We start from the raw sequence: 17316 nt of genomic DNA on the forward strand, positions 1-17316 counted from the left end.
CAATAGATTACATTTATTTCGTGACTATTACACGAAATGCCGTGAGACTGGGTTGTACCAATTTATAAGAAATAGAGGCAACCAAATGTTTATTGAGATGGATAACCTTTCCCAAACACGTCTCAAGTCCTTTGAAGCATTTTTCTGAGAATTAATTTGTAGTTATTACCAAACTCTTCACTTTCCTATACAGCTTACACATTGTGCAATAGTGTCTGAGTATATGTTTTATTATGTATAGGCATATTGACAGTGAACATTTACTAAATATGTTTTTATATTTCCATCTTTTCTGACTGCACAGAGGATGTAGTTGATACATGGAGAGGCGGTGAACATGACCTTCGCCATCATGGTGCATGTTGCCCACCAGAGGGGGCTACTCACAGTAGACAACAGGGGCCTGTTTCTGGTAGTAAACCCTGGCCCTGGTGCACAAATCCACCAAGGAGCATCTGAAGACCTCTGATGGCTCTCTGAGGATGTTTCTCCCCCCACAGGACTGGGACATGCAGGTATAATAATATTCCATAAATCCTGTCTGTCAACATTCCCCCTTTAAACATAGTATAAAGAAAACAAACACAATTTCTCTGTTAAAAGAAATATGCAGATTACAATTGTTCTGTTCTTTTCAATGTATATCCCATTTTCTTACACATTTATTTTATACTATAAATGTATGTGGACACAGTAGAATATAGTTATTAACATGTATAAATGTGGCAAGATATAAAAGTCCTTCTGTGGGCACCTATGGATTATTATTTATTGTGGATTCAAATATGAATAAACACTTAAAATGTCAATATATTAATGTGCTTATCACTATATGATAGTGTCTTATAAACCATTTATTTAAAGTTTGAATACTGATTTTAAATGTTATATAGGCAAACTTAAATAAATAAATCATTACACATTTAACAAAAACTGTGAAGAAAAACACAAGATCTACAAACATTCAAAGGAAACTTTTAATATTTCTCACAAGATAAATTCAACATTGAGTACCAATGGGTTTGAGTTCACTAATCTGAAACCAGTGCTTACAGTAACTACTGCTACATTCATCTAATCTAAACTGTAACAATAAGAACAGTAGCAACATCAGCCGAGAACGTTGTCTGTGAGCCACAGGAATGAGAAGGAGGAAGTCTAAATTGAGCTTACATGGTTCTTCATTAGTGGTTTACCCATAATGTGCCATACTAATTAACAACAGGAAGATTCAATCAAGTCAGTCGTAGGGACAGCTTTAAATGAATTGCCACCACTATCACATGCTGACGTTTGTAACCTGTCACATTGCAGGGTTCAGATGATTTATCTATTCCATTAAAAAAGGCTGATCTGGGTTCAGTCAAATGGCACTGTTAAAGGTCAGTGTGTGTTGCACTGTTAAGGCTCAGTAGCTGGGATTGGTGTCACCATAAAGGCCATTGTGCAGTCCTTTAAAGCTTAATTCACCCATGACAGAAAAACGGAAGGTACAGTAAATGTAGCTTCTGACCACATCAGCTAAGCTTTCTCCACCTGCTGTTTAAGACAGTGAGATGTAGAAAATCTTTAATAACGTCTTCAGTTCTCTCTCTTTTTTGTGTCAAACTACTGTTTCCAGTGGTACTGTCCTAGTTAAGTCATGGCTGATTGCTATCATGTGTTATTGCTTGTTACAACAGAAGAGAAAAACACCACTAACAGGTGCGTGAGCTACGCAGTTAAAAAACAGCTATTTATACCTTTTACATAAACATATTTTATATATCATTTTGGCAACACATTTTGGCATCACTTAGATCTACAATCATACTAGTCTGAAAAGATGCTGAATATTCAGTACAACTTTGGAAACCCCGCCCTCAGTGTGGAGCCCCAATGTGTTCAATATTACAAATAATTTATCACATAATTGCAATTTCTACAATGACACCTTTTTATTTCAAATTATAACTTTTTATGATTGAGCTCTTCCTCTTTACAAAATAACTTGTGTTTTTCTATGGAATAATTTTAAAGACGTAATAAGATAACTCTGAATTAATGAGTAAGCTAATACTGTTAGCACTGGCTCTATATATTCCAGGTTTACAAGCCAACCTAGCTGGTTAGCTGGGTAGCATATGTAGCCGTGTTGTGTTGAATAATAGTTAGTTGTCCTTGCACTGTGTGTGTTTGCTGCAGCGAGTCAGTATTAGTTTTAGCATTTCCGTTGCTCTAGCTAACGGGAGCTAGCTGGAGAAATGTTGTGGCTGTTAAGGCGGTATGGAGAATTGAGCGATTGGCTCAAGAGTTAAGGGGTTGTTTAACATTTGTAAATAAAGACGTTAGTGCTGATTTTGAAATAAAAATGTAATTGAGAAAAATGCAGTTATCAAGCAAAAACAAACTTTTAAAAAAGGGCACTTTGAAATAAAAAAAAATCTGTACAGAAGAAAAAAAATAAACACTTTAAAAACAAATAAATAAAACACTTTTAATACGAAAAATAATAATAATGAAATAACATTTAACATTGATTAGTTTTAATAATTTATTAAATTACTTAAGAATTCATTGATTTACTTGATTATATTATAATAATTTATTTCGTAATGCCTTTTTCTTTTCAGTACTGAACACTTTGGGGTTCCATCGTGACATCTTGGTGGCTCTTGAGTTTCCTTGTACTGACAAACCACCTTTCCTACTGCTTTCTAAAACACTTTGGCACTCTTCAGTTAATTCATAAAGCACCAAACACCAGTATTAACATCAACAAAGTTTTGCATCACTGTCTACAACTCCTCAACACCAGGGTAACAGAAATGACTGTAAGGCACTTAAATCAATTAAAAAAGAGAACTACATTGACATTGTTTTAGACTACTTCATAAGGAGATCACATTGTTGAGACATGATGCTATTCTGCAGGCACAACTTCAACCATTGCATAGTTTAACAAAAATGGAGGCTGTGCTGTAACAGTAATGGCAGGAAAGTATAAACAAAGGCTTACCTATGCAATGTGCTACAACTGTTGAACACAAACGGCTGAAATGTACAATAACCGTACACCATAAAGAACCTACAATCACATACAATATTCTGTATGCATTTGAAAAGACAAATACAATAGTTAATATGCTTAGATAAAAAAAAAATGTGAACAAACCATGTTTTAAATTACAGAGGTCATTCCAGTGTTTCTGACATGCATTTTATACAAAATCCCAAAGCAGTCTCCTTATACTCCTTGGCAATAAAAATGTTCACATCATGGAAAATAAATGTGGTGAATGGTCACCGCAGTGGTGTAAAATAACAATAATTTAGCAAATGGATGGACAGTTAGAAAACCCAGCACTTGCATCAACACAGGTCTGAAGTATAAACACTAGTATTATCAGCTGTTTTAGTCTGATCACTACAGACAAGAATACAATAAAACTATTAATCTTCTTCTCGCATTAATTATCTATCAAATTGTATAGAATTATTTTCAAGTGAAATGTGCTTCTTGTGTGTGTGTCAGGGCTTCAACAGCTCTTTTAGTTTACATTTTTTGAGAATGCATTATCAAAAATAATACTTTTCTTAAATATTTGTTAAAGGTAGGGTAGGTAAGTTTGAGAAACCGGCTCGAGATACACTTTTTGTTATATTCCATGGAATGCTCTTAACATCCCGATAGCAATGAATATCTTAAGTGCTTTGACAAAAAATCCATAAAAAAATGTCATCTGTGGAAGCCGTAATACTGTAAAAAGTACGACCAATCATTTTAGCCGACCCGGCTAAAATAACTGGATGGCCTACCTGCCTGTCAGCCTTCCATCTGTGCACAAACTTATCTCGTGCCCTCATTGGTCATGTGCGCGTGCGTGTGTTGGAGGAGGGGCTCTGTAAGGAAGTGGCAGATTTTCTCCGGTTGTATATTTTCTAATTCTAGCGATCTCGAGCCGGTTTCTCAAACTTACCTACCCTACCTTTAAGTTTGAAGTATTCAGTGGTTTTGGCAGTGAGGAATTTATACTTTAGAAATATCTGGCACACCCGGCTGAGCAGTCTCTGGATAGTTAAGGATGCATCAGTGTGATAAAAATAGATGTACTGGATTGTTGTGCTGCTTCTTGCTCATTAGTGAGCTTTTATTTATTATTATCTCATTTATTTAAAAAAATTGCTCTTTTTAAATGCCTTGTTATAAATACATGTTTTAAGGGGAATGTTTACAAAAAGTCCTGTTTACATTGATACATAAATAAGATACAATCTACAAATGATTATTATTTATAATTTCCAAGGAAGACATTTCAACTGGAAGACTGACAAAGACTCAGCTAACAGCCAAAAAATGTGCATAGCAATACAACATCGATGCATAACCATCTTAATAAGGCATTGGCACATTCAAGTTCAATCTAAGACACGAGGAGTGTAAAGCACTATAGTAATAAATAGTTTTCTTCTATTATTGCTAGTGATTTAAAAAGCAGTGTTCATCTCAGGACAAAATATCTACAACTCTGACCATGATTTATAACTTCCCTAGATTCGTTGGAATCAATAGAAATAAACATAATCTAGCCTCTATTCAAAGATGAATGCATATATATATATTTTAAATATAAAAACTTCTATTTTTGTAACTCATTGTCATCAAAGTTTTGATTAAAGCAAAAGTACTTCATAATCATTCTTTGAAATCAAGGTTGAGGGCTTGAAAAGACAAAGATATCACAAAAAAACTAAAAAAAAAAAGAAATGGAAAAGATTCAAAACATGTAAACACTGTCGGGGGAGAAATAAACAAACAAATGACACGCACAGGAGGAAGCGTCTCCAGCAGAGTGTGTAAGCTGCAGACGGCAACACTTTGCAGCAGGGTGGAGAAGGTTGGAGATGCATGTGTCCTCCAGTAGGGGGTGCTAACACACCTGATCATTCTCATCCATGCTCACACTGCTCTTACGACTGCTGTCCTTGGAGGTGTCGGGGGAGACGGACGAGAGCAAAGGGTCCCCCCCTCTCACCGGGGACAGGGTGTCTTCCATGAGGATGTCGTTGAGTTTGGAGCCCAGCTTGCCGTGCACGCTGTAGGGACCTTCGGGGTAGTTGGAGTGGCCGTCGTTCAGCTCCAAGGTGCCGGTCGGCTCTGCAGTGCAGTCTGGGAGGTGCTGGTGGTTGGGGTGCAGCGTGTACAGCTCCTGGCAACAGTCCTCCAGAGAGCGCTCCTGCTTAATGGACCGGGCCGCCAGTTCAGACGAGCAGAGCGCCGAAGACGTGATGACCAGACCGTGAGCCCGCGCCTGCATCTCCAACTCCTGCAAACACATAGACTCACAGTTTAGTCAGTGAAGTGTGACAATTTCTGCCATAATATCTTTCATATTTACACTTTACACAGGAAATAGTTTAGCTGAGGTGTACGTTTTGTTCTAAATCCTCCCCTGACTATGACCGACGAAGCCATCTTTCTCTCCTTTCTCCCTTTTTAAAAGCATGTTTTTCCCCCCTGATTCTAGACGTTGCTCTACTACCACTCTTTACTCAAATGTAAAGACCCGATACAATTATCTTAGTTACTGCACCTTAAATGCACAATGTGTTCATTCAATCGATTTCCGCTGAGCCGAATCCAACAGACCCTGATGCCTCCTGTCATGTGATCAATTAGTTACAAGAGTCTAAACAGACGTCTGCTTCCTCTCATTCGTGGCCTTTGCTGTCTGTTCCCTGAAGCTTGACTTCTTTCATAAAAGGGTAACAGTTTCTTCTGACTGTCTCTTTTTCACACATATATGCAACACATATTGTAGTTTTACTTTTACTATCAAATAACCTTGCAAATAGCATTGCGATAACCTCTATGATTGTACCTTCCGATCACTACACGTCATGAAGCTTTGTTTACCTGTATCCTCAACAGCAAATGACGATTAGCATGCTCGAGCTTCTTCTGGCGAGTCTCCACCTCTTTGGCCCTCTGCTGCTCCCGCTGTAGTCTCCTGATGTAGTCCACTGACGCCTTCAGGATCGTGCCTTTGTTCCAGCGCATGTCCCTGAAATCACAAAGGAGGCATTATCAGAGGTGGGAAGTAGTGGAGTACAAATACTTCGTTACTGTACTTAAGTACATTTATCTGGTATCAGTACTTTACTCCACTATTTATTTTCTGACGACTTTTTACTTTTACTTCTTACATTTTTAACACAAATACCTGTACTTTCTACTTCTTACATTTTACAAACAGGCTGGTTACTTTAGTTTTAATCTGCGTTTGGTGGCGTGATCATTATTATTTAGAGTCATTGCGTGCCTATTGATTTGAACACGATCCGTGTATCCATCATTTCCTGGTCTTCTCTAAAGAAAAGGGACCAATGAAAACGTTGTCATGTTGCCGTTGTTCAGCATCGAAACATTCATTAGCTAACAATGACATTATTGTTCTATTAATAAAAAGGTAGGTCAGTTACTCTTTAAAACAGATGGTAGTTATGGGTACTTTTTACTTAAGTACATTTTGAGGCCCATACTTCTTTACTTTTACTTGAGTAAAGAAGTTTAGTCAGTACTTCTACTTTTACCAGAGTATTTTTAAACACTAGTATCAACTTCTACTTGAGTAAAGTATGTGTGTACTTTTGCCATCTCTGGGCATTATGAGTCCATCCTACACACAGTCTCTTATATCCTTTAGATTTGATGTCAGACAATCGGCAATAAGCCATCTCTATTCAGAAAGAGAATCTGACAGAGACAGAGGAGGATAATGAGGAGGAGAAGAGCGGCTCCGGAGGTCAGAGAGGTGACCAGCAGTCAGAAGTCTGAGCTCTCTGCAGAACTGAGAGCAGCATCATACATGTTTACAGGGGAGGTCAGAGAGATCGCTGAAGAATTGAAGGTTGCAGGGGAAGTTTTGCAGTGTTCAAATCGATCTTTACTATACTAACCGGGAATGATCTGCATCCAAAATCGATACTGAGGTGTGTAGGTTGAAGCAGTTGGAAGCCTTAAGGGCGGATACACATCTTTCTGTCTCTGATTATACGATTGAAGAATTCAAACTTAAAGTAATGCATTTATAGTTGTTTTTGAGATTGTTTATGCAAACAAGTCCGTCTACCATTTGTTTTTATAATTATTCAGGTGTTCAGATTCAGATGTAAATGAAGGTCTCTTTGTAAAAGGAGGTCCCTGAGTTTGTGTGTGTGTAGGTATATGTGTGGGTGGAGCACACAGCTGGGGTTAAGCAAAACAACCGTGGGTGGAGAGACAAAACAAAAGAGGCTGCTGGGATCTTCCCAGAGCCACAGGCAAGGTCAGAGGGCAGAGGGAGAGTGAGCTTTAAGTGGAGCTTTAAGTATGCACACAGAAAGTATGATAAATATAGCCATAATCTGACCAATTAAATCATCATTTTGTGGGTATTTGTATTTTAGGTGTTCATTCCTTTAACCCTATTGTGATTTATCATTATGTCACTTGTATAACCAAATAAAGAAGTACAGTGTATAAAATAAGAAACTTACGGGTCATTGGATTTAGGAATTAAGGTTCCCAATTCCTTGATTCGATCGTTGATGTTAAACCGCCGTCTTCTCTCAACTAAAGGAAAGAAAAACAGAGGAGAAAAGGTCTATGATAAGCTGTCGAAACAACATCTGAAAATATATTTTTATAAAGCAAATAAGCATATGACACTAACTACATCTATTAGTCTTTTACATTTACATTAACAGAGTTATAATTAAGAGCATTTAAAGTGCAATTAAAACTCACTCTGATTATGGTTATCCTTCTTCTGCCTTTCCTTTGCCATCGCCCTAACTTCTGATTTAAGAAAAAAAGGTTTGATTAATGATAATAGTTTTAATTCAAATATAATCAACTGTGCAGCGCAAGTATAACACATGTGTTTAAAGATAATGAGCCGTACGCACCCCCAGGGAACCCTTCAGGACTTTGATAGTCGTCGTATGTTCCGCACGATCCAGATTTATCCAGCATGTGCATGAGGGCCGTGGATTGTGAAACTGTAATAAATGTTGTTTTTAGTATTAAAATGTGCAGAATGGATAGAAATACATTGAAAGACAGGTCAGTCATGCACACTTCCCACACAGAAAGTTATTTTTAAAAGGCTTCATTATGGTGTGCACTGAAAAGCAGAGCAACATGTGGGTTGTTCGAGCCATTATGTTCTCCATGCAAGAAAAGATTAATGGATGTATGTTTTCACAGATCTAAGATCTGTAGACATTGGATGTATTTTGATGACAGTAGCCCGCTGCTTAAAGGTCTCCTGTTATGCTATTTTTAGGCATATATTATGGGTCTCAGATATTAAAAAATATATAAAAAACATGTCTGTGATGTGTTTTGCTCAAAATACCAAACAGATCATGCATTTTAGACATCCCTCATATCCCTCTGTTTCAGGCCTGTTAGAGAACTGCAGGTTCAGGGTCCTTAGCATAACAAAAGAAAAAAGAGGAGGGGGAGCTAATGCCTGCTCAGAATTCTACGAGATACAGCTAAATGCTGCCGTGATTGTCATGTTCCAACCCACATCAAGGATTATTTCTGAAACAGTATGGAGCTCAAATGCTTTTTCTCTTGTGGGTTTACAAGGTGAGTTCCTTTTTTTATTTCCTGATTTTTTACACATACTCTCTCCAGTACAGGTTAGCTCTGAGTGTTAGTGATGCTTGCTAATGTAAACAAAGAACATATTACATCCAAAACACGTCAGGCATTCTTGCCGATAGCAACATTTCTGACGCAAATCTGGATCAGCTCCATTGTTCCCCCGTTTTTAGAGATTTGGGTACGGAGGAAAAGAGTTTCTGACACTTTGTGAGTTCCCTGACACACATATTTATGTATAAAAGACATCAAAAAGTGCATTTTGCATGATAGGTCCCCTTTAAGTTTTTGTTCAAGAATTGCTTTGGCTGTGCTGCTTACCGGAGTATTCCCTTTTGACGTTGGGCAGGTTGGCGGGGCAGGAGTTGCTGATGGGCAGACCTTGCTGGGCCATACCCTGATTACCATACAGGTCCATGAGGTTAGCATTCACAGGGATCTGAGGGGACACAGCAAAGACATTAAGCAAGGATCACCCCCCCTCCTCCACTGTATAGATAATAATCAGCATCACAAGATGAGCATGATGGGAAGGGTGGTGGCAGAAGACAGGGCCATTGTGCAGTCAACTTTAACATGTGTTGTTATAAGCAAATCAGTGTAATGACACTGTTTCAGGAATAGGTCTACATTTTGGGAAATTGACCTATTTTCTTATTGACTTAAGATTGAGACCTCTATAATGTGTACAGCAATCAGCTGATTAGCCTAGCTTAGTTTATCAACAAGACAGGAAACAGGGACACAGCTGCACTGGCTCTGTGCGAAAGTAAAACAAAATCTACCTCAGAGAATTTCTATAGCTCTCAATTTTGCACACCAATTAAAACTGTGAAAATTATAATTTTTTTAGGTTATGTGAGAGACTTGTCTTTTGGCGAGTGCAGTGATTTCATTGAATCTTCGGTGGTAGCCTGACAACCTCAGAGTGACGAGAAGACTCCAGGAAGTGTTCTCCAAAATGTGAGACTCTTTCTTTGTTAATTTGAGCAAACAGCTAAAGATAGTTTGTCTTGACTTTCTGTTATTGCAGAGATGTCAATTTAGCATTCAAAGGACTGTAGCCAATAAGATTGAGATTTAGTTGATTTATGTATGAAAGCTAATCACACACACACACACACACACACACACACACACACACACACACACACACACACACACACACACACACACACACACACACACACACACACACACACACACACACACACACACACACACACACACACACACACACACACACACACACACACACACACACACACACACACACACACACACACACACATACGTTAGCCATCTGAAGTCCTGGGTCCATCAGGCTGAGGATTTCATCACTGTAACTGGACTCCAGACTAATAATGTCATCAATGACATCATCCATCTATAAAAAGACAACATAAAAGGTCAAAAGACATACAGATAAGGCTGAGTAAAGGAACAAAATACATATTCTGTGTGTCATAATGAGGAACACAGTGAGTCACAAGCAGTCACCTCTTTCTCGCAGTTAGTGTTGAGGGTCAGTAGGGCCATGGGGCTGTTGGGGGCGCTGTTGCCCGGCCCTGGCGGCATGCCCCCGTGGTCCGAGGACTGGTTGTGGCAGGGCAGGCCCAACACCTGAGAGCCGAGCTTCCCCAGGTAGCGCTTCACCTGCTGCTGCTGCGAGCGCTGGATGTGGTACTTGGTAGGGTTCTCCAGGTGAGTCTGGACCTATGGGGGAGGGGGGGGGAGGGAAAGTGGAAAACAGGAAGAGATATGTGTTATTTACAGAATAGATAAGATAAGAAGTACTTTATTGATCAGAAGTGTCCAAACTGCGGCCCGGGGGCCATTTTGAATTGGCCCGCAGCAAATTCTAAAAGTATAATGGAATATGGCCCACACATGAAACTTGTGCTTTTCCTATATTGTGCTTCTTAAATATATATATAACACAGTATTCATGTTTTAAGAAGCCCACTTTTCAAATAAATTCTGTCAAATAAAGTTGAAAACATTTTCAAACAAATCTTAGTTGATACAAAAAAGCGCAATAACTGATTTACATAACAAGCTTGAAATACACCCTTCCTATTTCTCCTTATTATAAGCAAACTGAGGTTTCTGTTTTAAGGAATGAGCTGCCACCAAAAAAAATGAAACCCTATGGAAATCTGTGATGTAGGCATGTATTTTCTTAAAGCATATTCAAGTATCAAGCATAATTTACATTACATTACATGTCACTTGTTAGACGCTTTTTATCCAAAGCGACTTACATACTCAATACTGTGGACAATCTCCACAGGAGCAATTTGGGGTGAAGTGTCTTGCCCAGGGACACAACGACATGCTGACTGCAGTGGGGTTTGAACCTGTGACCCCCTGATCCGAACACCAACGCACCTTTACCTACATTTGATTAATGTTGTTAACTTATAACTTAACTTATGAGGCAATATACCTGACATGGTACAATACAAATTAAAAGAAATAAACAAGAAAGTAGAAAATATACATGTTGAATTACAAATGTACAGTAACAAAATATATAGATATAATATATAGATATTCAGTTTGGTTACAGATGCAACATGAGAAATACATTTTTTTGTCTTCGTATGCTTTCATTAGTTTAAAAAGTCTAAACATGTTTAGATATATAGAGAATAAAAAGGATAAATAAATATACCTCAAAGTCTGTATTGCACCGTACTAACTCCAATATTAAAATAGACTTGGCACAGAGATCAAATCCGGAGATGCATTATTCATTTTTCTTTTGAGACGCTTTCAAGTGATGTTATCTCAAAACAGTGTCAGTACAAAACCATTTCTACATTTGTTGTTTTTACGTATTCATATAGTCACTACATAATTTAAGTGACAAAAATAACACGCACACCCGTCTCTGCACTTCCCCGGTTATAGATACATTTGAATTCTGAGGATCATTAAATCCCACGCAGCATTAAAGATCCAGAAAAGCAAAAACAAACTTCAGAGAGTGTTTGTCAGACTGTCACACATTTTAAATGGAGCAGTGCTGCTGCATCCCAGATGAGTCTATATTTAAACCAGCTGTCTATTGCGTGAATCTCTAATTTATGGAATAACGACAGTAAAAAGTTCATCAATAAATATAGATACATAATAACTGTACAAACATGCATCAGCACTGACACTGTTTTTAAGATTAAGTCACATACTGTCATGTTATTTTTCACTTATAATAAAAGAAAATACCACAAAAAAAGATTGTTGATTGTAAACATACCTCATAAGGTTGGTATCCGAGCAGCTCAAGCATCATTTTAAGTAGAGTGATCCTTCCTATTTAAAAACTCCTTAAATTTCTATCTATTTCCTAACTATCTAACTTCTATCTAAACTAAGAAGTTCTGGAGCTGCTTCCCTCTCGCCTGCACAGGAAGACTAAGCCTTGCTGAGGAGAGGCACCACCAGCTCATCTTTTAAAGACAAGAAAGGTCATTAGTTATGCATATCAGGGAGGCACAATGAGCTTTTTCAAATGTGTGTTGTTTTATGTAAAATCTGAATTTATCACTTGATGTCAGGATGTGCTGCTAACAGTTAGTGTCTTTGTTTTGCGAGGCCACCTCTTTTACTGAAACTTGCCTGGGGCTGTTGCTTTGCCGCAGCCAGTTTTCTCTTTTTTTTTAACCCTGTGGATGCTAGGCAGTTCAACACAGCCAAAAAATAATAACGTTTTTGTCTGCAGTAGCTCGCCTCTAAATGTCATTTCTAATCAGGAACAACAGGCATAAACGTCTCAAAGCCAACAAATAAGAGGCTACTTTTATTTTTACGTTAATGTATTTGTTCTGCTTAAGCTCAGAGGATTTGGGTTTATTAACAGAGCTGACGGGGTCACAGGCTCTTGGCAAACTCTAAGCTACCGCTGACATTTCCTCTGCTTCTGTGAAAACCCTATTGGACTGCACTCTACAGATGTGGTTATTATATCTCATGGAGCCTGATCAAAAATAAATAAAATGCTTTGACACATCTATTTCTGAGCATGGATACTCAATATGTGTGAGAACTGACTGATCAAGATAATAATGTGACTCAAAACAAGTCCAAATGTGCGCTTAGGGCTGATCAATATATCAATATTATATAGAAGTTGTGACATGGACAGCATATGGTCTTACATTTTGGATAGTGTAATATGTTTTACTTTTTTAAAAGACTCTTTTACAGTAAAATTATGCATTTCTCTTATCTTACTCAACTGTTACAGAGGTTTTATAATATGTTATTCAATTAGCCATTGTCTCCAAATGTCATTGTGTAAATATTTTGTGATGGTACCAAACAACAACCATACAATATCGTCTCAATATCAATATTGGTCAGAAATATTGTAATTTCTCCATATTGCACGTTTGTAATGGTGCATCTGTGTATCCTTTAGAAAGTTTATGACCTGTCACACCTGACATATCTTTGATTGTACCTCTCATACAGTATGAATACATATTAGGACTAGTCAGGTCAAGCCAGGTTATCCGTCCTTATGTCTGTCTGTGACTATCGCATTTTTCCACCTCTCATCAGAACAGAGAGTCTTTCACAGTCCCTTCTCCATGCTCAGAGACAGTATCATTGTTCTGCAGGGGGATACTCATGTGAGAGGTGCGTTAACATTTATCACGTAGGTATGACGTCATTACAAGGTTGTAAAGCTGACACCGCTGAAGGGGACATATTTACAGCACGTCATCCTCCATTGAGAAGAACCATGTCACGCTTTGGGCTAGTTTGAAACAATGAGAGTCTTTAATGTTGCTCACTACAACCCTTTAGTCTTTACTTTGTTCTCATTATGGTGCTTAACTCCTCTGTATCCTTAATGATGATTATATTTCAAGGATCATTTCCATAGTTCCAATAAAGCAGACCTCTGTAAAGCCACAGTCACCACTGGCACGCAGGAATAATTTTAATACAAAATGATTTGCTTCTTACATTGTGGACCACCTTGGCGCTAAACCTCAAAATAGACCTAGGCTGCAGAGTATTTAAAAACCTAATCCTGATGGATAATACTTAAGCCATAAATAAGCAATCCAATTATTTGCATTCACATGCGTAAACTATGGCTAAACAAACAGTGAAGACTAGATGATTACTACTAAACTATAAACTACACTACGACTGAATTTGGTTGGAGTTATCTGGAACAAAAGTTGGCACAATTCCCAATTCCAATTTAGATTTCTCTCTCATGTTTTTTTTGTCGTTGTTGTTGGTATTATCTTTTCTGTTAATCATTTGGTCCATAAAATGACGGGGAAAAAGTTGTTATGTAGTGAGAAAATATATCTAAGGAGATAAAGAAAGCAGGTCATAATCACACTTGACCAAATGGAAACATGCAATATTCAATAACTTCAACATATTGTTAAATACCCAAATAGACTGAATAAGAGGAATTGAAAAGGTTATATATTATACTTTTAAGTCTAGACTGAATACAAAATAGGGATATAAAGTGTTGATTGTGGATTATTTTAAGGTTAATTACCTGTTAGTTTTGACTAAATCACAGCCATGACCACACAAGGCAATTATTCCCCTTTTAGTCAAAGCGGCATGTTTTAATTTGCAGTCAGCTGCTATCATCATAAAAAAATATGAGTTAGTGGAAAGCATACAAAAAGGAAATAGTTTATCTTGTCCGTCATCAGTTAGTTCCCGCCATGGATCCAACACTCGAGGTGTTCCCAATTGAGCTCCAGGATTACTGAGTATTCTGTCCGACTCTGTGTGAGAACAAAAGAGTAACCAGCAACATCAACTTTCCTGGTTTGACTCTGAAAACTTGCCAAAAACTGCATCTGACTTTGAAGACTTAAAGCAGGGGCATCCAAACTTTTTTCACCGAGGGCCACATACATAACAATATACGAAGGGCTGCGCCACTCACTAGAGGTATACTGCCTCATAAGTTAAGTTATAAGTCAGCAAAATCAATCAAATGTAGGTAAAGTATGCTTGATACTTGAATATGTTTTAAGAAAACAAACAGCCTACATCACAGCTCTCCATAGGGTTTAATTCTTTTGTTAGCAGCTCATTCCTTAACACAGAAACCTCAGATTTCTTATAACAGGAGGAAATATGAAGGGTATATTTCAAGCTTGTTATGTAAATAAGTTATTGGGCTTTTTTCTTATCATCTTAGATTTGTTAGAAATTGTTTTCAACTTTAATTGACTGAATGTATTTGAAACATTTGGCTTATTAACTCATGAATACTACTGTGTATGTAATATATGTTTGCATATATATTTGAGAAGTACAATATAAGACAAGCACAAGTTTCAGTTGTGGGCCATATTTCATTATATTTTTTTAATTTGCTAAGGGCCGATTCAAAAGGGCCCAAACAACAAAATAGTTTGGACACCCCTCACTTAAAGGCTCACCTCACGTCCTGCCTTATGGTAAACTGGTTAATTATGAGAAGTTAATCAATTCATTAATACAAATAAAGAGATGTGCAAACTCAGGTCTTCTTGGAAACTTGGAGTCATATTTTTTCCTGGTTCTTTCTTTGCAGTTTTGTGAAATACTCGTTAACTTTCTTTGGAAACCACTGTTTTGAATCCTAAAGCATTTTTTGTATGAATTGTACTGTATTTATGTACCCCACCCTGGGCAAGAACACACTGGTTCCCAACACTTTGGGTTGTTTTGTACTTTCTTTTATCTATTTATGACACCACTTATCACAAGACGAATGTTGAAAGTGTAATGCGTGTGACCTTAAACACCACAGCATTAGACACTTAGACATTCAAAGACTAGGGACGTTGAATTTCTTTTTTTTTTTAGCAGATGTGGTTTTCATACTTTACTATTTTATAAATAATTAAACAACACTGTACCATTTATCTTATGACCTGTTGTCAACCCATGCTATGAGGAACATTTACATCAAGATTTGTGTTACAAAGACCCTGAATCTTTCATTTCAACTTTGTTTGTGTGGATTTACAGAAGAAATTCACAAATCCGCACAATGGATAGCTGTTCATATCTAAACATTGAAAATGATTACAATGTACAAAGGATTACTTCAGGAGCCCAATACAACAGTCAATCTCTTCTCTCAGTAAGAATAGACACAAATATGTCCTTAAGGGCATTTTGTTCACAAGACAAAGCAAAAGGTGTCTCAATAAAAGAAAAGAAAGACATACAAGTTTGTCTCCTAATCAACATGACTGAGAAGGTTACGTTTGAAATGATTTGAAGTGAAATGGATCAGTCCTTTAACCAAAAGAAACATATCAATTGATGCTAAGCGATGGTTAATTGAAGTTAAGGCTTAAGGACATTCTGAAGGGGATTATTATATATGTTTTTTTCAATATTGAGCGATTAATAGAGAACGCTTCACTAGTTACGCAATTATAAAAAAGTGGTTAAAAATCATAAATTGATTCAGTATTTAATATTTTTTCTTTGCTGGTTAAAGTCTCTTAAAGACTTTCATTTATTTCATATGACAGTTAATGAGTGTTTTATTAATTTTTTTAAACAAAACCAGCAGTCTTAATACATGCACCTTGGGTTCTTTACATGTTTCACTATTTTCTGACTGTATAGACCAAATTATGAATGAATTAGGCCAAAAATAATGAGCAGATCCATTATGAAAATATCGTTAGTCATTAGTCATTCATAGTCCTAAAATAAACTAAACAGTAAATCTCTGACATTGACTTAACCAGCTGCATTTCGTTTTATCCCTACATTCAAATGAGCATAAGTGGTTTCTCAAGCTTGTTTTTGTCCCGAGGGATCTCCTAAATTATCACTCATTATTAGATGATCTCACTGCTCTGAGTTCGTTATCGCCCCCGGGGGGCCGCAGACCTCGGGGTGGAACATCCCGGCCTTGTCGATACATACTGTAGCTTTTGTGAGTATAACTTGGTCTTAGAGAGAAAAATGATCTGAGTTCAAAGACCCCGGCCAGTGTAAAAGGGTCCTTTTCATGGTGTGTTTACAAGAGTGGACACATTTGCACAGACTGGACTACTACAGGGTCTTTGTCACTGAACATACCGTATGTATAAGGAGTCTAAACATGCTGCTGTGTGTGTGTGTATAGCCACTGGTTTAACTCCTAGGTACATCTCTTATACCAATCATCCAGTTCTTCAGCTTGTTTAAGAGCCAATAGGCAGAATAATGTATTATCGAGAGATCTTAGCGCCAGCAGGTCTTGAACTTTACTTTGCCCAACTTCAGTAAATGTACTTGTTCGAAAATACACTGTTTGGAAATGTGACGTTCACTGCTAACTCACAGCAACTGCAGCCATAGCAAACAAGAAAGCTTGTTGTTTACCAGCTCGTTTTTAGCCTTCCACAGCCCCGAGGGCAGCGTCTACTTAACCCTCAAAAAGAGTCAGAAACACGCTGCAAAAACACACACAAAGCAGACTGCTGTGCTGCGAGAGGACGCCGGGTGAGAGCTCACAAACACTGATCTGTGTTTTTTTTTTGTATGTGCATGCTTTGGGCATTCCATGATGGTCCGACCAGGATACATTAACAAGAATGCCCCCATTTGCTACACGGGCTAGAAGAATAGGCCACTTTGTCTCACAGTTAAGCTGCTAACATGCTCTGTGGAAGCTGCAGACAACAACT

General features: G+C 37.7%; 1 protein-coding gene across 3 annotated transcripts in view; it reads right to left on the reverse strand.

Moving 5' to 3' along the window:
* Window positions 1-3902: 3902 nt before the first annotated feature.
* Window positions 3903-17316, reverse strand: part of LOC117479370 (microphthalmia-associated transcription factor-like) — a 30586-nt gene continuing 17172 nt past the window's right edge. For 2 of the 3 annotated variants that reach the window (XM_034126312.1, XM_034126310.1), the window contains exons 3-10: window positions 10136-10351; window positions 9930-10022; window positions 8957-9074; window positions 7930-8022; window positions 7769-7819; window positions 7519-7594; window positions 5897-6044; window positions 3903-5306 (exon numbers count right to left, since the gene is read on the reverse strand). In XM_034126312.1, the coding sequence (XP_033982203.1) occupies window positions 4911-5306; window positions 5897-6044; window positions 7519-7594; window positions 7769-7819; window positions 7930-8022; window positions 8957-9074; window positions 9930-10022; window positions 10136-10351 (1191 nt within the window). In that variant the 3' untranslated portion in view covers window positions 3903-4910. The remainder of the gene's footprint in view (window positions 5307-5896; window positions 6045-7518; window positions 7595-7768; window positions 7820-7929; window positions 8023-8956; window positions 9075-9929; window positions 10023-10135; window positions 10352-17316) is intronic. The other variant, XM_034126311.1, reaches the window with a different exon arrangement.

Source organism: Trematomus bernacchii, unplaced genomic scaffold, assembly GCF_902827165.1.
Source record: "Trematomus bernacchii unplaced genomic scaffold, fTreBer1.1, whole genome shotgun sequence".
In the NCBI taxonomy this organism is placed as follows: Eukaryota; Metazoa; Chordata; class Actinopteri; order Perciformes; family Nototheniidae; genus Trematomus; species Trematomus bernacchii.